The sequence below is a fragment of the Ranitomeya variabilis genome, chromosome 8, assembly GCF_051348905.1.
Source record: "Ranitomeya variabilis isolate aRanVar5 chromosome 8, aRanVar5.hap1, whole genome shotgun sequence".
Classification (NCBI taxonomy): domain Eukaryota; kingdom Metazoa; phylum Chordata; class Amphibia; order Anura; family Dendrobatidae; genus Ranitomeya; species Ranitomeya variabilis.
The window spans coordinates 216347327-216370609 of record NC_135239.1 but is presented as its reverse complement, the minus strand read 5'-3'; the positions used below and the strand labels follow the sequence as shown (position 1 = coordinate 216370609).

General features: G+C 49.8%; 1 protein-coding gene across 5 annotated transcripts in view; it reads right to left on the bottom strand.

The window, feature by feature from the left end:
* The window catches only part of DOCK3 (dedicator of cytokinesis 3), a 300167-nt gene that overhangs the window by 5746 nt on the left and 271138 nt on the right, over nt 1-23283 (bottom strand). For all 5 annotated transcript variants that reach the window (XM_077277042.1, XM_077277043.1, XM_077277041.1 and 2 more), the window contains 6 exons: nt 18347-18433; nt 18091-18270; nt 10155-10238; nt 8333-8449; nt 1773-1888; nt 1538-1661 (listed from right to left, as the gene is read on the bottom strand). In XM_077277042.1, coding sequence (XP_077133157.1) covers nt 1538-1661; nt 1773-1888; nt 8333-8449; nt 10155-10238; nt 18091-18270; nt 18347-18433 — 708 coding nt within the window. The remainder of the gene's footprint in view (nt 1-1537; nt 1662-1772; nt 1889-8332; nt 8450-10154; nt 10239-18090; nt 18271-18346; nt 18434-23283) is intronic.

Here is a 23283-nt window from a genome sequence, read left to right as displayed (position 1 = left end):
CAGCGAGCGCCGAGAGAGCAGAGAGTCAGCGAGCGCCGAGAGAGCAGAGTCAGCGAGCGCCGAGAGAGCAGAGTCAGCGAGCGCCGAGAGAGCAGAGTCAGCGAGCGCCGAGAGAGCAGTCAGCGAGCGCCGAGAGTCAGAGAGCAGAGAGTCAGCGAGCGCTGAGAGAGCAGAGTCAGGGAGCGCCGAGAGAGTAGTCAGCGAGCGCCGAGAGAGCAGAGTCAGCGAGCGCCGAGAGAGCAGAGTCAGCGAGCGCCGAGAGAGCAGAGTCAGCGAGCGCCGAGAGTCAGAGAGCAGAGAGTCAGCGAGCGCTGAGAGAGCAGAGTCAGGGAGCGCCGAGAGTCAGAGAGCGTTGAGAGAAGAGTCATCGAGCGCTGAGAGAGCAGAGAGTCAGCGAGCGCCGAGAGAGCAGAGTCAACGAGTGCCGAGAGAGCAGAGTCAGCGAGTGCCGAGAGAGCAGTTAGCGAGCGCCGAGTCAGAGAGCGCCGAGAGAAGAGTCATCGAGCGCTGAGAGGGCAGAGAGTCAGCGAGTGCCGAGAGAGCAGAGAGTCAACGAGTGCCGAGAGAGCAGAGAGTCAACGAGTGCCGAGAGAGCAGAGAGTCAGCGAGCGCCGAGAGAGCAGAGTCAGCGAGCGCCGAGAGAGCAGAGTCAGCGAGCGCCGAGAGAGCAGAGTCAGCGAGCGCCGAGAGAGCAGAGTCAGCGAGCGCCGAGAGAGTAGTCAGGGAGCGCCGAGAGTCAGAGAGCGTTGAGAGAAGAGTCATCGAGCGCTGAGAGAGCAGAGAGTCAGCGAGCGCCGAGAGAGCAGAGTCAACGAGTGCCGAGAGAGCAGAGTCAGCGAGTGCCGAGAGAGCAGTTAGCGAGCGCCGAGTCAGAGAGCGCCGAGAGAAGAGTCATCGAGCGCTGAGAGGGCAGAGAGTCAGCGAGTGCCGAGAGAGCAGAGTCAACGAGTGCCGAGAGAGCAGAGTCAACGAGCGCCGAGAGCAGAGAGTCAGCGAGCGCCGAGAGAGCAGAGTCAGCGAGCGCCGAGAGAGCAGAGTCAGCGAGCGCCGAGAGAGCAGAGTCAGCGAGCGCCGAGAGAGCAGAGTCAGCGAGCGCCGAGAGAGCAGAGTCAGCGAGCGCCGAGAGAGCAGAGTCAGCGAGCGCCGAGTCAGAGAGCGCCGAGAGAAAAGAGTCAGCGAGCGCTGAGAGAGCAGAGAGCGAGCGCCGAGAGCGCAGTCAGCGAGCGCCGAGAGTCAGAGAGCGCCGAGAGAAGAGAGTCAGCGAGCGCTGAGAGAGCAGAGAGTCAGAGAGGGTGGAGAGTCAGCAAGAGTGGGTAGTCTGAGAGCGCGGAGTCAGTCAAACAGGGTGGAGACAAAGAGAGGGTGGAGTATCAGCGAGCGTGGAAAGTCCAGAGAGTCAGCGAGCGCGGAGAGTCCCCATTACCATATGCAGAGTCACCGTCCCGGGTGCAGAGGGGTTGCTCGCCACTGAACATAACACACACGTACAACTAATCAATACAGTTTTATGCTTCTTTGCGCTGCTCATGACCGTCACCTGCATGCTGTAGGGATCCTCGGTCTCGCTGTCCACCGCGGTGGTCGTGGTCCCAGTGTCGCTGGAGGTGTGTGATGAGAGGGAGGATGAGGAATGGCGGACTGAACTCAGGACTACGAGAGGGCTGAAGAGAGAGCAGTCACAAGGGTGTCTTATCAGCCTGCTACAGAAACCTGCCTCTGTGCAGTCTCTCTCCCTCTTCCATGTGCAGTCTCTCTCCCCCTTGCAGTCTCACCTGTGCCGATGCAGCATCCGCATACTGTCGTTATTCAGGGCGCCATGTGATAATATGACGTTGCTGCGCGGTAATGGTGCACACGAGGGGTTCATCTTCTCCAGCATCGGGAACTCCTGCAGAAACAGCAGTGATTATAACAGTCTGGAGAAGAGAACGTTCCTCTCATCTGTATAATGCACACACCGCTCTGCTACATCTCCCCTGCACACACCGCTCTGCTACATCTCCCCCTGCACACACCGCTCTGCTACATCTCACCTGCACACACCGCTCTGCTACATCTCCCCTGCACACACCGCTCTGCTACATCTCCCCTGCACACACCGCTCTGCTACATCTCCCCTGCACACACCGCTCTGCTACATCTCACCCTGCACACACCGCTCTGCTACATCTCCCCTGCACACACCGCTCTGCTACATCTCTCCCTGCACACACCGCTCTGCTACATCTCACCCTGCACACACCGCTCTGCTACATCTCACCCTGCACATACTGCTCTGCTACATCTCTCCCTGCACACACCGCTCTGCTACATCTCACCCTGCACACACCGCTCTGCTACATCTCCCCCTGCACACACCGCTCTGCTACATCTCCTCCTGCACACACCGCTCTGCTACATCTCATCCTGCACACACCGCTCTGCTACATCTCACCCTGCACACACCGCTCTGCTACATCTCACCCTGCACACACCGCTCTGCTACATCTCCCCTGCACACACCGCTCTGCTACATCTCTCCCTGCACACACCGCTCTGCTACATCTCACCCTGCACACACCGCTCTGCTACATCTCACCCTGCACACACCGCTCTGCTACATCGCACCCTGCACACACCGCTCTGCTACATCTCCCCTGCACACACCGCACTGCTACATCTCTCCCTGCACACACCGCTCTGCTACATCTCTCCCTGCACACACCGCTCTGCTACATCTCACCCTGCACACACCGCTCTGCTACATCTCACCCTGCACACACCGCTCTGCTACATCTCACCCTGCACACACCGCTCTGCTACATCTCACCCTGCACACACCGCTCTGCTACATCTCACCCTGCACATACTGCTCTGCTACATCTCTCCCTGCACACACCGCTCTGCTACATCTCCTCCTGCACACACCGCTCTGCTACATCTCATCCTGCACACACCGCTCTGCTACATCTCCTCCTGCACACACCGCTCTGCTACATCTCCCCTGCACACACCGCTCTGCTACATCGCACCCTGCACACACCGCTCTGCTACATCTCCCCTGCACACACCGCTCTGCTACATCTCTCCCTGCACACACCGCTCTGCTACATCTCACCCTGCACACACCGCTCTGCTACATCTCACCCTGCACACACCGCTCTGCTACATCGCACCCTGCACACACCGCTCTGCTACATCTCCCCTGCACACACCGCACTGCTACATCTCTCCCTGCACACACCGCTCTGCTACATCTCTCCCTGCACACACCGCTCTGCTACATCTCACCCTGCACACACCGCTCTGCTACATCTCACCCTGCACACACCGCTCTGCTACATCTCACCCTGCACACACCGCTCTGCTACATCTCACCCTGCACACACCGCTCTGCTACATCTCACCCTGCACATACTGCTCTGCTACATCTCTCCCTGCACACACCGCTCTGCTACATCTCCTCCTGCACACACCGCTCTGCTACATCTCATCCTGCACACACCGCTCTGCTACATCTCCTCCTGCACACACCGCTCTGCTACATCTCATCCTGCACACACCGCTCTGCTACATCTCACCCTGCACACACCGCTCTGCTACATCTCCTCCTGCACACACCGCTCTGCTACATCTCCTCCTGCACACACCGCTCTGCTACATCTCATCCTGCACACACCGCTCTGCTACATCTCCTCCTGCACACACCGCTCTGTTACATCTCCCTCTGCACACACCGCTCTGCTACATCTCACCCTGCACACACCGCTCTGCTACATCTCATCCTGCACACACCGCTCTGCTACATCTCACCCTGCACACACCGCTCTGCTACATCTCTCCCTGCACACACCGCTCTGCTACATCTCCCCCTGCACACACCGCTCTGCTACATCTCTCCCTGCACACACCGCTCTGCTACATCTCCCCCTGCACACACCGCTCTGCTACATCTCCTCCTGCACACACCGCTCTGCTACATCTCTCCCTGCACACACCGCTCTGCTACATCTCACCCTGCACACACCGCTCTGCTACATCTCTCCCTGCACACACCGCTCTGCTACATCTCCTCCTGCACACACCGCTCTGCTACATCTCCCCCTGCACACACCGCTCTGCTACATCTCCCCCTGCACACACCGCTCTGCTACATCTCTCCCTGCACACACCGCTCTGCTACATCTCCCCCTGCACACACCGCTCTGCTACATCTCCTCCTGCACACACCGCTCTGCTACATCTCCCCTGCACACACCGCTCTGCTACATCTCACCCTGCACACACCGCTCTGCTACATCTCACCCTGCACACACCGCTCTGCTACATCTCCCCTGCACACACCGCTCTGCTACATCTCACCCTGCACATACCGCTCTGCTACATCTCCCCCTGCACACACCGCTCTGCTACATCGCACCCTGCACACACCGCTCTGCTACATCTCCCCTGCACACACCGCTCTGCTACATCTCCCCTGCACACACCGCTCTGCTACATCTCCCCTGCACACACCGCTCTGCTACATCTCACCCTGCACACACCGCTCTGCTACATCGCACCCTGCACACACCGCTCTGCTACATCTCACCCTGCACACACCGCTCTGCTACATCTCACCCAGCACACACCGCTCTGCTACATCTCACCAGCACACACCGCTCTGCTACATCTCACCCTGCACACACTGCTCTGCTACATCGCACCCTGCACACACCGCTCTGCTACATCTCCCCTGCACACACCGCTCTGCTACATCTCCCCCTGCACACACCGCTCTGCTACATCGCACCCTGCACACACCCCTCTGCTACATTGCACCCTGCACACACCGCTCTGCTACATCTCACCCTGCACACACCGCTCTGCTACATCTCACCCAGCACACACCGCTCTGCTACATCTCATCCTGCACACACTGCTCTGCTACATCTCATCCTGCACACACCGCTCTGCTACATCTCACCCAGCACACACCGCTCTGCTACATCTCACCAGCACACACCACTCTGCTACATCTCACCCTGCACACACCGCTCTGTTACATCTCCCTCTGCACACACCGCTCTGCTACATCTCCTCCTGCACACACCGCACTGCTACATCTCCCCCTGCACACACCGCTCTGCTACATCTCACCCAGCACACACCACTCTGCTACATCTCACCCTGCACACACCGCTCTGTTACATCTCCCTCTGCACACACCGCTCTGCTACATCTCACCCTGCACACACCGCACTGCTACATCTCCCCCTGCACACACCGCTCTGCTACATCTCCTCCTGCACACACCGCTCTGCTACATCTCCCCCTGCACACACCGCACTGCTACATCTCCCCCTGCACACACCGCTCTGCTACATCTCCCCCTGCACACACCGCTCTGCTACATCACACTTCACTCACTCTGCTACACTACTCTACACTGTTTTTTGAACACGGCAGGGCCGCAGAGCTGCACACAGAGACCCTCAGATGGGCGAGCGCCATTGTGATGAGGGAGCAGCCGCCATCTTGGATACAGGCATACTAACAGAGATTGGTGTGACTCCATTTTGTCTCCTGGTCACAGGTCTGCAGAGATGAGCGCTCCTGGCCTTTTTCTCATGAATAAAGTTCCTTTTAGCATGGTAATGGAGTTAAGCTCAGTGTAGCAGGCAGAAGGTACTTCAAAGCTCAATGAGGAAGCCACACCAGCAGGGGACAAGGAGGCGCCTGGGGGCTCGATTAAAGGACGCATGTCAGGTGGCCACAGGATACACGTCTATTGTGGCCTTCCAGTCAAACCGTCACCGCCATGAAATTATGAATTATAGACGCGTCGTCAGAGGTACAGGTTCATAAAAATGTCCTCATGGCCCTGAAGAAATTGCGCATCTGACTGTGCAACTCCCAGGTCCATGGGAGTTCTGGAACCTGAGATATACACTGTGTTCCAAATGATTCTGCACAAAGAGTTTAGGAGTGATAAGGTTAGAATTTTTTTGTTTGTCATTTAAACTCATTGATGGTGATGTGTGTCAGGGCTCTTTATATCACTGAATTGCAGAGACCTGTGCACATTAGTTTGGCCGGTGTGTCCAAATAAAGGCAAGACTACTTAAGAAGGCTGTTCCACATTATTAAGCAGCCTACATTTGTGGCCAAAATGGGAAAGAAAAAGGATGTGTCGGCTGCTGAGAAGCAACAAATTGTGGAGTATTTAGGTCAAGGCATGACTACAATCAACATTGCCAAGACACTTCATCGTGATCATCGCACAATCAAGAAGTATGTAGCTGATTCCCAGCACACACGTGTGCGTGCTGATAAGGACGAATTGAGGACTCTTTCCAACAGGCAATTGCGTAAGGTTAAAAGAGCAGCTGCAAAAATGCCTTGTCATAGCAGCAGACAAGTTTCTGAAGCTGCTGGTGCCTCCAACGTCCCCAGAACAACAAGATGCAGGGTCCTTCAGAGGTTTGCAGCTGTGCGTAAGCCATCCTGCCGACCACCTCTATCCACTGCAACAAGCAGAAACGGCTCCAGTGGGCCAAACGATACATGAAGACTGACTTCCAAACTGTTTTGTTCACCGATGAGTGCCGTGCAACGCTCGATGGTCCAGATGGATGGAGTGGAGGATGGTTGGTTGATGGACACCCCATGAAAACACGGCTAAGGCGCCAACAAGGAGGAGGTGGAGTAATGTTTTGGGCTGGAATCATGGGGAGAGAGATTGTCGGCCCCTTTATGATCCCTGAAGGGGTAAAGATGAACTCCATAATCTATGTGGAGTTTCTAAAACAACACTTCCTGCCATGGTTCAAGAGGAAGAACCGTGCTTTCCGCAGCAAGATCATTTTCATGCATCATAATGCACCGTCTCATGCTGCAAAAAGCACATCTGCATCTCTGGCTGCTATGGGCATAAAAGAGGACAAACTTATGGTGTGGCCACCATCTTCCCCTGACCTCAACCCCATTGAGAACCTCTGGAGCATCATCAAAAGGAGTGTCTATGATGGCGGGAGGCAGTTCACATCTAAGCAACAGCTCTGGGAGGGTATTCTGTCCACATGCAAAACAATTGACGCAGAAACCATCCAAAAACTGACAAATTCAATGGACGAGAGAGTTCAGAAGCTTCTTTCGAACAAGGCGTCCTATGTGCAAATGTAACATCACCTAGAATAAAGTTTTCACTTGAAAACTGTTTGATTTCATTTTGTAATACGCTGATAATAATTATAACTTCACAACTGACCATTTTTTTGTTCAAAATAATAAAAAAAAAAGGTTGAAAACTGCTGTGCATAATAATTTGGAACATGCATTTTGAGTGTTTATTTTTTGTAAAAAGATTCTGTTTTCATAGGCAGTTTGTTCCAAAACATTGCGATTATACTAGAATAGTAGATGACTGGAAAATAACAATGACTGCAATTCAGATAGGTAATTTAGAGGAAATAGGAGGAAATAGCATTTGAATAATAATTTGGAACACAGTTTAGATATCAGCCTCCCACAGCGACCAAATGGGTCCAGGTTTGATTCCTATACGACTGGCAGAACAAACCACAGGCGCTGGTACTGCCCGTGTATGGATCCGATCACCCTGAGAGCAGTTATCCCATTTATTAGATATTGGAATAAATCTTGCAGGGAAGCAGAGGGGTGGAGATTGCTAAGCCCACCCAGTTACAGGGGGAGGGACACGGCAGGGTTTAAGAGCTGAGGACACTTGGAGAGTGACACACACTGAACAGGGGAAGATGACTAACTAAGGAACAGGGCATATGCCAGCCAGAGGGGAGCAAGCACATGCTTTCTGGGGGCTGCCCGGCAACTAAGTCTTGGACCTGCGGAACGCTGAGCCCCCCGGCTTCCACAAGCGACCTTCAACCTGTTAAATTGACCTCCAGCTTTATACCTTTAAGCCTTGTATTACTATGGTTATATTTTATTTGACTGTAACTCTTGATATATTGTGATTGTATATTTCTTGTAATTACCTAGTGCACCCTTAAGGCAATTAAATCATAAATTAATTTTGGGCTGATCCTTTTACTCTGATTGCGAATCTTAGAATACCCAGCGTGGGTAACAGGGCAGTCTCCCCGGCGGCCATTTGCTCTAGGTGCAGTTCCCTTACTGACCTGAGAGACATAGGGGGCGCCGGAGAGCTGTGCCTGTGTAGTGACGTCACGGATTGGTGACGTGGGAGGAACGGGGTGTCCTTCACTTCACTCACTCTGCTACACTACTCTACACTGTTTCTTGAACACGGCAGGGCCGCAGAGCTGCACACAGAGGCCCTCAGATGGGCGAGCACCATATATACAGGTATAATGGATAGATAATGTCTCACCTGGTACAGACTGGAGCGCATGACCTGGAACTGATCCACCAGCTTCTTGTGAAGAGGCCTCATCTCTGGGTGGACACAGCGCTCGTGTACGGCCAGCCCCACTCCCAGGACATGCACCTGCGGGGCAGAAAGCAGGATCATCACCAGCATTATCACCACCATCATCAATCATCATCATCACCACCACCATGATCACCATCATCACCACACCATCATCATCATAAACATCACGATCACCATGATCATCACCACCACCATGATCATCATCACCACCATCATCATCACTGTGAGGAGCTGGCCTTCTAAAGACTATTGGACCAATACACGTAGAGCGGAGTCTGCGGCTGTAAGGGATGCAGACTTTTCCCAGCATGGAGCACCGGTTACATCGTATTGCGGTGATTTATTAGTGATTTTCTTGTCCTCAGTTCATCCTCAGGAATCCAGGTTTCCATTCAGTGACAGCAAGCAGAGGAGGATGAGCCGGTTGGATGTACACATAAGGCCAAACCCAAGATTAGTAATCAAAGAACTCTATCATTCCATTGTCTTCCCAGTCACTAGTCCCATTGTGTGGTCGGGCTGTAGACCCATCAGAGCCGTCACCACAGGGGGTCTCACATGCAGTCCCAGGTGATGGGTTTGTCCTGAGGAACATACCTCCACCAATGCACAGCTTTGGGGGGGGGGGAGTGAACACTTCTGCCCATTCATGGGGCTGATCCCAGGGAGGGAGGACAATAAGCCACGTGCTTAGTGCGGAGTTGGTAGAGACAGCGATGGCTGAGGTCCGGGAGCCCATGGACGGATGGCCTGCAGAGTTTGGTTGCTGGCTGGGCTGGATACATTTCTGCTTCAGTTGTGTTATCTGTCGTCTGGAGGAGCCTGGACCCAGGATTGGTAATCAAGGAAAGCAATCGTTCCATAATTATCGCCTGGTACGGGGGCAGTAGGACCACCGGCACCAGGAAGGCATCCTCTGCGCTGAGGACATTGTATCTCGGCCATCTACCCGGAGTTGTTGTAAAACCATGAACATAAGGAATGAAACCTAGTTACATCATTATCCTGCCTAGATGATTATTATAACCCACAACCTCAGAACTTCACAGTCACCACCATCATCATATCACCACCACCATCTCCACCATCATCATCATCACCATCATCATATCACCACCATCATCATATCACCACCATCACCACCACCACCACCATCATCACATCACCACCATCATCATCACCACCATCATCATATCACCATCACCATCATCATATCACCACCACCATCATCATCACATCCTCACCACCACCACCATCATCATCACCACCACCATCATCATATCACCACCATCATCACATCACCACCACCACCATCATCATATCACCACCATCATCATCATATCACCACCACCACCATCATCACATCACCATCATCATCATATCACCACCATCATCACCACCACCACCATCATCATCACATCACCACCACCATCATCACCATCATCACATCACCACCATCACCACCATCATCATCACCATCATCATATCACCACCACCACCATCATCACCATCATCACATCACCACCATCATCATATCACCACCATCACATCACCACCACCATCATCATCATCATATCACCACCATCATCACATCACCACCACCATCATCATCACCATCATCACATCACCATCATCATATCACCACCATCATCATATCACCACCATCACCACCACCACCATCATCATCATATCACCACCATCATCATCATCATCACGGAGCAACAACATCATCTCTGACCAGCAGCCGGGAGTGACCGACCTGCTCCAGCATCAACTCCTTCAGCGCAGTGATCCTGTCCGTGTCCTCCGGGTGCTGCGTGATGTAATCCTTATCAAAGAACGCCTGTGCGAGGAGAGATAGCGAGAGGGAGACACAGAGAGAGAGACAGTGAGAGGGGGACACAGAGAGAGAGACTGTGAGAGGGGGACAGAGAGAGAGAGACTGTGAAAGGGGGACACAGAGAGAGAGACCGTGAGAGGTGGACAAAGAGAGAGACCATGAGAGGGGAACACAGACAGAGACCGTGAGAGGTGGGCAAAGAGAGAGACCGTGATAGGTGGACAAAGAGAGAAACCATGAGAGGGGAACACAGAGACCGTGAGAGAGAGGGACACAGAGAGAGAGACAGTGAGAGGGGGACACAGAGAGACAGTGAGAGGGGGACACAGAGAGAGAGACAGTGAGAGGGGGACACAGAGAGATCGTGAGAGGGGGACACAGAAAGAGACGAGGAACAGAGAGAGACAGTGAGACAGAGGGACACAGACAGACCGTAAGAGAGAAGGAAACAGCAAGACGTACAGAGAGAGAGAGATCGTAAGAGAGAGACAGCAAGAGGGACACAGAGAGACACCGTGAGAGAGAGGGACACAGAGAGAGAGACTGTGAAAGGGGGACACAGAGAGACAGCAAGAGGGGGACACAGAGAGAGAGAGACAGCGAGAAAGGGACACAGACAGAGGGGGACACAGAAAGACAGCGAGAGAGGGACACAGAGAGCAAGAGATCGCTGAAAAGTGGGGGGTGGGGAACACAGACAGAAAGACACAATGTTAGGGTATGTGCACACGTCAGGATTTCTTGCAGAAAATTACTGAAGAAAAGCGGACATTTTCTGCAAGAAATCCGAATGTGGTTTTTTCGCGTTTTTGACGCGTTTTTTGTGCGTTTTTTTCCGGAGCTTTCCAATGCATTAACCCCTTAAGCCCCGAGGGTGGTTTGCACGTTAATGACCGGGCCAATTTTTACAATTCTGACCACTGTCCCTTTATGAGGTTATAACTCTGGAACGCTTCAACGGATCTTGGCGATTCTGACATTGTTTTCTCGTGACATATTGTACTTCATGTTAGTGGTAAAATTTCTTCGATATAACTTGCGTTTATTTGTGAAAAAAACGAATATTTGGCGAAAATTTGGAAAATTTCGCAATTTTCCAACTTTGAATTTTTATGCCCTTAAATCACAGACATATGTCACACAAAATACTTAATAAATAACATTTCCCACATGTCTACTTTACATCAGCACAATTTTGGAACCAAAATTGTTTTTTGTGACGGAGTTATAAGGGTTAAAAGTTGACCAGCAATTTCTCATTTTTACAACACCATTTTTTTTAGGGACCACATCTCATTTGAAGTCATTTTGACGGGTCTATATGATAGAAAATACCCAAGTGTGACACCATTCTAAAAACTGCACCCCTCAAGGTACTCAAAACCACTTTCAAGAAGTTTATTAACCCTTCAGGTGTTTCACAGGAATTTTTGGAATGTTTAAATAAAAATGAACATTTAACTTTTTTTCACACAAAATTTATTTCAGCTCCAATTTGTTTTATTTTACCAAGGGTAACAGGAGAAAATAGACCCCAAAAGTTGTTGTACAATTTGTCCTGAGTACGCTGATACCCCATATGTGGGGGTAAACCACAGTTTGGGCGCATGGCAGAGCTTGGAAGCAAAGGAGCGCCATTTGACTTTTCAATGCAAAATTGACTGGAATTGAGATGGGACGCCATGTTGCATTTGGAGAGCCCCTGATGTGCCTAAACATTGAAACCCCTAACAAGTGACACCATTTTGGAAAGTAGACCCCCTAAGGAACTTATCTAGATGTGTGGTGAGCACTTTGACCCAACAAGTGCTTTACAGAAGTTTATAATGCAGAGCCGTAAAAATAAAAAATCATATTTTTTCACAAAAATGATCTTTTCACCCCCAATTTTTTATTTTCCCAAGGGTGAGAGAAGAAATTGGACCCCAAAAATTGTTGTGCAATTTGTCCTGAGTACGCTGATACCCCATATGTGGGTGTAAACCATTGTTTGGGCGCATGGCAGAGCTTGGAAGGGAAGGAGCGCCATTTGACTTTTCAATGCAAAATTGACTGGAATTGAGATGGGACGCCAAGTTGCATTTAGAGAGCCCTTGATGTGCCTAAACATTGAAACCCCTAACAAGTGACACCATTTTGGAAAGTAGACCCCCTAAGGAACTTATCTAGATGTGTGGTGAGCACTTTGACCCAACAAGTGCTTTACAGAAGTTTATAATGCAGAGCCGTAAAAATAAAAAATCATATTTTTTCACAAAAATGATCTTTTCACCCCCAATTTTTTATTTTCCCAAGGGTAAGAGAAGAAATTAGACCACAAAAGTTGTTGTGCAATTTGTCCTGAGTACACTGATACCCCATATGTGGGTGTAAACCATTGTTTGGGCGCATAGCAGAGCTCAGAAGGGAAGAAGCGCTATTTTACTTTTCAATGCAAAATTGACTGGAATTAAGATGGGATGCCATGTTGCGTTTGGAGAGCCCCTGATGTGCCTAAACATTAACCCCCCCACAAGTGACACCATTTTGGAAAGTAGACCCCCTAAGGAACTTATCTAGATGTGTTTTGAGAGCTTTGAACCCCCAAGTGTTTCACTACAGTTTATAACGCAGAGCCGTGAAAATAAAATTTTATTTTTTTTTCACAAAAATGATTTTTTAGCCCCCAGTTTTGTATTTTCACAAGGGTATCAGGATAAATTGGACCCCAAAAGTTGTTGTCCAATTTGTCTGGAGTACGCTGATACCCCATTTGTGGGGGGGGACCACTGTTTGGGCGCATGACAGAGCTCGGAAGGGAAGGAGCGCCATTTGGAATGCAGACTTAAATGGATTGGTCAGCAGGCGTCACGTTGCATTTGCAGAGCCCCTGATGTACCCAAACAGTACAAACCCCCCACAAGTGACCCCATATTGGAAACTAGACCCCCCAAGGAACTTATCTAGATGTGTTGTGAGAACTTTGAACCCCCAAGTGTTTCACTACAGTTTATAACGCAGAGCCGTGAAAATATTTTTTTTATTTTTTTTTTCACAAAAATGAAATTTAGCCCCCAGTTTTGTATTTTCACAAGGGTATCAGGATAAATTGGACCCTAAAAGTTGTTGTCCAATTTGTCCTGAGTACGCTGATACCCCATATGTGGGGGGGAACCACTGTTTGGGCGCATGGCAGAGCTCGGAAGGGAAGGAGCGCCATTTGGAATGCAGACTTAAATGGATTGGTCTGCAGGCGTCACGTTGCATTTGCAGAGCCCCTGATGTACCCAAACAGTACAAACCCCCCACAAGTGACCCCATATTGGAAACTAGACCCCCCAAGGAACTTATCTAGATGTGTTGTGAGAACTTTGAACCCCCAAGTGTTTCACTACAGTTTATAACGCAGAGCCGTGAAAATATATATATTTTTTTTTTCACAAAAATGAAATTTAGCCCCCAGTTTTGTATTTTCACAAGGGTATCAGGATAAATTGGACCCTAAAAGTTGTTGTCCAATTTGTCCTGAGTACGCTGATACCCCCTATGTGGGGGGGAACCACTGTTTGGGCGCATGACAGAGCTCGGAAGGGAAGGAGCGCCATTTGGAATGCAGACTTAAATGGATTGGTCTGCAGGCGTCACGTTGCATTTGCAGAGCCCCTGATGTACCCAAACAGTACAAACCCCCCACAAGTGACCCCATATTGGAAACTAGACCTCCCAAGGAACTTATCTAGATGTGTTGTGAGAACTTTGAACCCCCAAGTGTTTCACTACAGTTTACAACGCAGAGCCGTGAAAATAAAACATATTTTTTTTCCCACAAAAATGATTTTTAGTCCCCCAAATTTTTATTTTCCCAAGGATAACAAGAGAGCTTGGACCCCAGAAGTTGTTGTCCAATTTGTCCCGAGTACGCGGATACCCCATATGTTGGGGTAAACCCCTTTTTGGACGCACGGGAGAGCTCGGAAGGGAAGGAGCACTGTTTTACTTTTTCAACGCAGAATTGGCTGGAATTCAGATTGGACGCCATGTCGCGTTTGGAGAGCCCCTGATGTGCCTAAACAGTGGAAACTCCCCAATTCTACCTGAAACCCTAATGCAAACACACCCCTAACCTCACCCCTAACCGTTTACTGAACATTTTCTGACAGTCATAAGTGCCACGTATATAAGTGCCACGTATACAAGTGCCACGTATTTAAGAGCCACGTATTTAAGTGCCACGTATTTCAGTGCCACGTATTTCAGTGCCACGATATTTCAGTGCCACGTATTTCAGTGCCACGTATTTCAGTGCCACGTATTTCAGGCACTGAAAAATACGTGGCACGTAAATACTTCAGTGCCACGATATTTCAGTGCCACGATATTTCAGTGCCACGTATTTCAGTGCCACGTATTTCAGGCACTGAAAAATACGTGGCACGTAAATACGTGGCACGTAAATACGTGGCACTGAAATACGTGGCACTGAAATACGTGGCACTTAAATACGTGGCACTTAAATACGTGGCACTTAAATACGTGGCACTTATATACGTGGCCACTGAAATATCGTGGCACTTATATACGTATATACGTATATAAACGTATATTTCAGTGCCACGCATTTCAGTGCCACGTATTTCAGGTTAGGAGTAGGGTTAGGGTTTTTTGTTTTTTTCTTGTTTTCTTGTGTTTTTCTATAAAAACGCATGCGTTTTACCGCGTTTACATGCATTTTTTCACACATGCGGTTTTTTTAAAAAACGCATGCAGATAAAAACGCAAGTGTGAAACCAGACTAAAAGACGCTTTTTATAGCAAAAAAGTTTTTGCGTCTCCACATTTTGAGACCTATAATTTTTCCACATTTTGGTCCACAGAGTCATGTGAGGTCTTGTTTTTTGCGGGACGAGTTGACGTTTTTATTGGTAACATTTTCGGACACGTGACCATTTTTTATCACTTTTTATTCCGATTTTTGTGAGGCAGAGTGACCAAAAACCTGCTATTCATGAATTTCTTTTGGGAGAGGCGTTTATACCGTTCTGCGCTTGGTAAAATTGATAAAGCAGTTTTATTCGTCTGGTCAGTACGATTACAGCGATACCTCATTTATATCATTTTTTTATGTTTTGACGCTTTTATACGATAAAAACTATTTTATAGAAAAAATAATTATTTTGGCATCGCTTTATTCTGAGGACTATAACTTTTTTATTTTTTTGCTGATGATGCTGTATGGCGGCTCGTTTTTTGCGGGACAAGATGACGTTTTCAGCGGTACCATGGTTATTTATATCCGTCTTTTTGATCGCGTGTTATTCCACTTTTTGTTCGGCGGTATGGTAATAAAGCGTTGTTTTTTGCCTCGTTTTTTTTTTTTTTTTTTCTTACGGTGTTTACTGAAGGGGTTAACTAGTGGGCCAGTTTTATAGGTTGGGTCGTTACGGACGCGGCGATACTAAATATGTGTACTTTTATTGTTTTTGTTTGTTTTTTTTAGATAAAGAAATGTATTTATGGGAATAATTTTTTTTTTTTATTATTATTTATTTAGGAATTTTTTTTTTTTTTTTTTTTTTTACACATGTGGAAATTTTTTTTTTAACTTTTTTACTTTGTCCCAGGGGGGGACATCACAGATCGCAGATCTGATAGTGTGCACAGCACTCTATCAGATCGGCGATCATACTTTCATCGGAGCAGGCTGCAGCTTTCATCTGCAGCCTGCTCCGACCCGGAAGTGCTCCCTGCAGGACCCGGATACAGCCCCTCGGCCATTTTGGATCCGGGGCCTGCAGGGAGAAGACGTTCGGTACGAGGTGAGTACATCACCTTGTACCGATCGTCTCAGGGAAGCACGCAGGGAGCCCCCTCCCTGCGCGATGCTTCCCTGTACCGCCGGTACACCGCGATCATGTTTGATCGCGGTGTGCCGGGGGTTAATGTGCCGGGGGCGGTCCGTGACCGCTCCTGGCACATAGTGCCGGATGTCAGCTGCGATATGCAGCCGACACCCGGCCGCGATCGGCCGCGCTCCCCCCGTGAGCGCGGCCAATCGCGTATGACGTACTATACCGTCACCGGGAATTAAGGCCCACCCCACCTCGACGGTATAGTACGTCAGATGGGATTAAGGGGTTAAATAGCGGGAAAAATGCAAAAAATCCACAAATTAATGAACATGATGCGTTTTTTACCGCGATGCGTTTTTTTTGCGGAAAAAAAGCATCATGTGCACAAAAATTACAGAATGCATTCTAAATGACGGGATGCATATGTATGCGTTTTTATCGCGTTTTTATAGCGAAAAAAAGTGAAAAAAACGCAATGTGTGCACAAAGCCTAAGAGAGAGAAATTGAGAGGGGGACATACTGTCATGTCAGACGCTGTTCAGACCAGGTCGTTCGACAGACAGCGGTAATTCCGCTTTTGACCACTATGTGCTCATTGGCGTCGGCTAGGTTTTGTCCAGCTGTTCCGGGGTTAATTTACCTGATCCTCGGATTGGAAGCTGGGCCATGCCCATTGCCTTTAAATAGTTCTCCTGATCTTTGGGCGTCGCCGATTATAGCTTCTGTCTTGTGCGTTGTTATCTCAGTCTGGAGTGGAGAGCTGGTGGTTGGAGAATCGTTGCTGGTGGTGTATTTTCCTTTGTCTTATTTACTCCTTCCTATATTTGTATTTATTTTGCCCTGCACATTTATAGTGTATTCCTGTGTGACTGCGACGTGGTATATATTTTCCTTTATCCTTGTCTGTGCTAACTGTGGGTATTGGTGTATTACGTTCACTGGGTGGTGGGCGGAGGTTTTCAGCTTAGGGTTGTAACAGGAGTCAGGGTGAGGTTCGAGGCCTGGACATGCACACCATCAGTGTAAACTCCAGGTAGAGGGTCAGTCAGGATTTCCCTAGTCTGAGGGAAATTGCAGGGGCCCGGGTTATTAGCTCTCACCCTCCTAGTCTCCCCGTGACATTATAATCGGCCTAACAAAAAAAAAAAAAGGGTGGTTTTTTGTTTTTTTTTGTGTTTTGTAATGGATCCCATGACTTCCATAACCCGCCAGTTGGAGGCGCTGTCTTTACAGGTCACGGAGTTGAGGGGGGCAGTACAGCAACAGGGACTAGCAGTATCTAATGTGCAAGCTAGAGCGACAGGTAGAGTTGCTGAGCCTAAATTTCCTTTGCCTGAAAAATTTGCTGGGGAACGCAGTAAATTTGTTTCTTTTCGTGAAGCTTGCAAACTATATTTCTGTATGCGCCCGATCTCCTCGGGTAATGAGGCTCAGCGTGTGGGCCTGGTGTTGTCATTGTTAAGCGGGGATCCCCAAGCATGGGCGTTTTCTTTGCCATCTGATTCTGCTGCATTTGACTCTGTGGAGAGTTTTCTTTCTTCTCAAAGGAAAATACACCATCAGCAACGATTCTCCAACAACCAGCTCTCCACTCCAGACCGAGATAACAACGCAAGACAGAAGCTATAATCGGCGACGCCCAATGATCCGGAGAACTATTTAAAGGCAATGGGCAGGGCCCAGCTTCCAATCCGAGGATCAGGTAAATTAACCCTGGAACAGCTGGACAAAACCTAGCCGACGCCAATGAGCAAATAGTGGTCAAAAGCAGAATTACCGCTGTCTGTCGAACAACCTGGTCTGAACAGCGTCTGGCATGACACATAGAGAGCGAGACAGCGAGAGGGTGACACCAAGACTGAGAGAGGAAGACACAGACAGAGCGAGAGAGGAGAAAATATTGACAGACAGTGAGAGAGGGGCAAAAAGAAAGACCTAAAGAGACAGCGGGTGGGGAAGCTACAGACAGATCTATAAAGGGATGGACACTTAGGGATCCTGTAGGTTTCACTCGCAGTTCTCGCACCTCCTGGTATCGCGTGATCCCCCCATTGACGGCGGCGTCGATGACCCCGTTCAGACACATGCTGAGCAGGTTGATGTTCCCGTGCAGGTTGTGGTGCTGGTACTGGGTGATCAGCGCTCGCAGCTCCTGCGTCTTGTTCCCCAGAACCTGCAGCGCGTTCTCCAGGGGACTCACCTCCACCTGCAGACCCCACCCCGATTATTACAGATCACATGTGATGTGAGACCACCACTCCCCGTGGCTGCGGACACCTTACCAGCTCTCGTTTCTGGACTTCAAACCAGCAAGAGATTCCCGGGAGACTGTGAGACAGTGTGAGAGTGCTGCGCTCTATCCATAGACTCTGAAAGAGGAGACAGTGTGAGAGTGCTGCGCTCTATCCATAGACTCTGAAAGAGAGAGGAGACAGTGTGAGAGTGCTGCGCTCTATCCATAGACTCTGAAAGAGAGAGGAGACAGTGGGAGAGTGCTGTGCTCTATCCATAGACTCTGAAAGAGAGGAGACAGTGAGAGTGCTGCAATCTATCCGTAGACTCTGAAAGAGAGAGGAGACAGTGTGAGAGTGCTGCAATCTATCCATAGACTCTGAAAGAGAGGAGACAGTGTGAGAGTGCTGCAATCTATCCGTAGACTCTGAAAGAGAGAGGAGACAGTGTGAGAGTGCTGCAATCTATCCATAGACTCTGAAAGAGAGAGGAGACAGTGTGAGAGTGCTGCACTCTATCCATAGACTCTGAAAGAGAGAGGAGACAGTGTGAGAGTGCTGCAATCTATCCATAGACTCTGAAAGAGAGAGGAGACAGTGTGAGAGTGCTGCGCTCTATCCATAGACTCTGAAAGAGAGAGGAGACAGTGTGAGAGTGCTGCGCTCTATCCATAGACTCTGAAAGAGAGAGGAGACAGTGTGAGAGTGCTGCGCTCTATCCATAGACTGAAAAAGAGAGAAGAGACAGTGTGAGAGTGCTGCAATCTGTCCATAGACTGAAAGAGCGAGGAGACAGTGTGAGAGTGCTGCAATCTATCCATAGACTCTGAAAGAGAGAGGAGACAGTGTGAGAGTGCTGCGCTCTATCCATAGACTCTGAAAGAGAGAGGAGACAGTGTGAGAGTGCTGCGCTCTATCCATAGACTGAAAAAGAGAGAAGAGACAGTGTGAGAGTGCTGCAATCTGTCCATAGACTCTGAAAGAGCGAGGAGACAATGTGAAAGACCTTCAGCAGAACATGGGCACTGCCATTCAATGAGAAAAAAACTAATATCATGGTGTTTCAGAAAAGAAAGCAGAAACCCATTGGCCATCCTACCTTTATGATAGACAACCGTCCACTTACAGAAACCAACAGGTACACCTACCCGGGCCTAGAACTCAGCCAGTCAGGGAGCTTCAAGCAAGCCATAGAGTTACTATAAGACAAGGCATCCAAAGCCTTCTATGCCATCAGAAGGCGTCTGTACCATCTCAAGGCACCAGTAACCGTCTGGCTAAAAATCTTTGACTCCATCATTGCCCCAAATCTTCTGTACAGTAGTGAGGTCTGGGGCCCAGTCTCATACCCAAACTGGTCAAAGTGGGACGCTGGGCCGACAGAAATATTCCACCTAGAGTTCTGCAAGCATCTTCTCCAAGTCCATCGGAGCACATCAAACAGCGCCTGCCGAGCAGAGCCGGGCAGATTCCCACTACACATCGCAATAAAGAAGAAGGCGCTGTCATTCAAGGCTCATCTACAAAGTAGCAGTCCCAGCTCCTACCATCACAAAGCCTTCCTACACCAGGAAGCCCCAGGAAGCCTCCCAAGAAAAAGTACCCAAAGCCAGTCTGACCAAGCCATCAACCTCCATGGCCTGACAAAAGGGGAAATCCAGAAGATGGTACACAAAGTCAAAGAGGAATATCTCCGCATCTGGAGGAACGACATAAACAAATCCAAGAAACTGACAATATACCAGAACCTACAGAGGGAGTACAAACTGGCCCCATATCTAGAGAAACTAGAAAACCCCAAAGACCGACAGATCCTGAGCCGGTACAGACTGAGCGCCCACAGCCTACTCATCGAATCCGGGCGGCACCGACAGAACTACAAGCCCCGAGAGAGCAGACTCTGCCAGCAGTGCCCACAGGAGGCCGTGGAGGATGAGGCCCACTTCCTGCTGAGGTGCCCCAAATACTCCGCAGTGAGGGACACTCACCTCAAGAGACTGATCTCTTCCCAGACTTCACCTCCATGGAGGAGGAAGAGAAATAGCCGATAATACTGGGGGAAGAGGAAAGTGCAGTGGCCGTAGCAGCGGAATATGTCAGTGCCTGCCACAGACTAAAGCTGGAGTTACACTAAACGACTTACCAACGATCACGAGCAGCGATACGACCTGGCCGTGATCGTTGGTAAGTCGTTGTGTGGTCGCTGGGGAGCTGTCACACAGACAGCGCTCTCCAGCGACCAACGATCAGGGGAACGACTTCGGCATCGTTGAAACTGTCTTCAACGATGTCAAAGTCCCCCTGCAGCACCCGGGTAACCAGGGTAAACATCGGGTTACTAAGCGCAGGGCCGCGCTTAGTAACCCGATATTTACCCTGGTTACCATTGTAAAAGTAAAAAAAAAAAAGTACATACTCACCTTCTGATGTCTGTCACGTCCCCCGCCGGCGTCCACAGGGTTAAAACTGCTTTCGGCAGGAGCGCTGGTAATGCACGCGCTGCTGCCGAGAGCTTCCCTGCACTGACTGTGTCAGCGCCGGCAGTAACAGCGGTGACGTCACCGCTGTGCTCTGCTTTACGGCCGGCGCTGACACAGTCAGTGCAGGAAGCTCTCGGCAGCAGCGCGTGCATTACCAGCGCTCCTGGCGAAAGCAGTTTTAACCCTGTGGACGCCGGCAGGGGACGTGACAGACATCAGAAGGTGAGTATGTACTGTTTTTTTTTTAACTTTTACAATGGTAACCAGGGTAAATATCGGGCTACTAAGCACGGCCCTGCACTTAGTAACCCGATATTTACCCTGGTTACAAGTGAACACGTCGCTGGATCGACGTCACACACACCGATCCAGCGATGACAGCGGGTGATCAGCGACCAAAAAAAGGTCCTGATCATTCCCATCGACCAACGATCTCCCAGCAGGGGCCTGATCGTTGGTCGCTGTCACACATAACGAGATCATTAGCGGGATCGTTGCTACGTCACCAAAAGCGTGACGTTGCAACGATATCATTAACGATATAGTTATGTGTGACTCAGCCTTAAGAGGAGCCTGATATGTCATGGACTCCTGTACCCCAACACTGGACATATCCCTATCCCCCGACTAAAGAGCCTGATACGTCATGGACTCCTATACCCCACCCTGGAAACATCCCCTATCCTCTAAAAGGAGTCTGATATATCCTGGACCTCTATATGCCTCCCTCCCCCACCCCCGTATTTTTACCATATGCTTTGGCAATGCTAACGTGTACTTAGTCCTGCCAATAAAGCTCATTTGAATTGAATTGAGTGCTGCACTCTATCCATAGACTCTGAAAGAACGAGGAGACAGTGTGAGAGTGATGCGCTCTATCCATAGACTCTGAAAGAGAGAGGAGACAGTGTGAGAGTGCTGCTCTCTATCCATAGACTCTGAGAGAGCGAGGAGACAGTGTGAGAGTGATGCGCTCTATCCATAGACTCTGAAAGAGAGAGGAGACAGTGTGAGAGTGATGCGCTCTATCCATAGACTCTGAAAGAGAGAGGAGACAGTGTGAGAGTGCTGCTCTCTATCCATAGACTCTGAGAGAGCGAGGAGACAGTGTGAGAGTGCTGCGCTCTATCCATAGACTCTGAAAGAGCGAGGAGACAGTGTGAGAGTGCTGCGCTCTATCCATAGACTCTGAAAGAGCGAGGAGACAGTGTGAGAGTGCTGCGCTCTATCCATAGACTCTGAGAGAGCGAGGAGACAGTGTGAGAGTGCTGCGCTCTATCCATAGACTCTGAAAGAGCGAGGAGACAGTGTGAGAGTGATGCGCTCTATCCATAGACTCTGAAAGAGAGAGGAGACAGTGTGAGAGTGCTGCACTCTATCCATAGACTCTGAAAGAGCGAGGAGACAGTGTGAGAGTGCTGCGCTCTATCCATAGACTCTGAGAGAGCGAGGAGACAGTGTGAGAGTGCTGCGCTCTATCCATAGACTCTGAAAGAGCGAGGAGACAGTGTGAGAGTGATGCGCTCTATCCATAGACTCTGAAAGAGAGAGGAGACAGTGTGAGAGTGCTGCACTCTATCCATAGACTCTGAGAGAGCGAGGAGACAGTGTGAGAGTGCTGCGCTCTATCCATAGACTCTGAAAGAGCGAGGAGACAGTGTGAGAGTGCTGCGCTCTATCCATAGACTCTGAAAGAGCGAGGAGACAGTGTGAGAGTGCTGCGCTCTATCCATAGACTCTGAGAGAGGAGACAGTGGGAGAGTGCAAGTGTGAGAGTGCTGCGCTCTATCCATAGACTCTGAAAGAGAGGACAGTGTGATGCGCTCTAGACTCTGAAAGAGCGAGGAGACAGCGTGAGAGTGCTGCGCTCTATCCATAGACTCTGAAAGAGCGAGGAGACAGTGTGAGAGTGCTGCGCTCTATCCATAGACTCTGAAAGAGAGAGGAGACAGAGTGCTGCGCCCTATCCATAGACTCTGAAAGAGAGAGGAGACAGTGTGAGAGTGCTGCGCTCTATCCATAGACTCTGACAGAGGAGACAGTGGGAGAGTGCTGCGCTCTATCCATAGACTCTGAAAGAGAGAAGAGACAGTGTGAGAGTGCTGCAATCTATCCGTAAACTCTGAGAGAAGAGACAGTGTGAGAGTGCTGCGCTCTATCCATAGACTCTGAAAGAGAGAGGAGACAGTGTGAGAGTGCTGCGCTCTATCCATAGACTCTGAACGAGCGAGGAGACAGTGTGAGAGTGCTGCAATCTATCCATAGACTCTGAAAGAGAGAGGAGACAGTGTGAGTGCTGCGCTCTATCCATAGACTCTGAAGAGAGGAGACAGTGTGAGAATGCTGCACTCTATCCATAAACTCTGAAAGAGAGAGGAGACAGTGTGAGAGTGCTGCAATCTATCCATAGACTCTGAAAGAGAGAGGAGACAGTGTGAGTGCTGCGCTCTATCCATAGACTCTGAAAAAGAGAGGAGACAGTGTGAGAGTGCTGCACTCTATCCACAG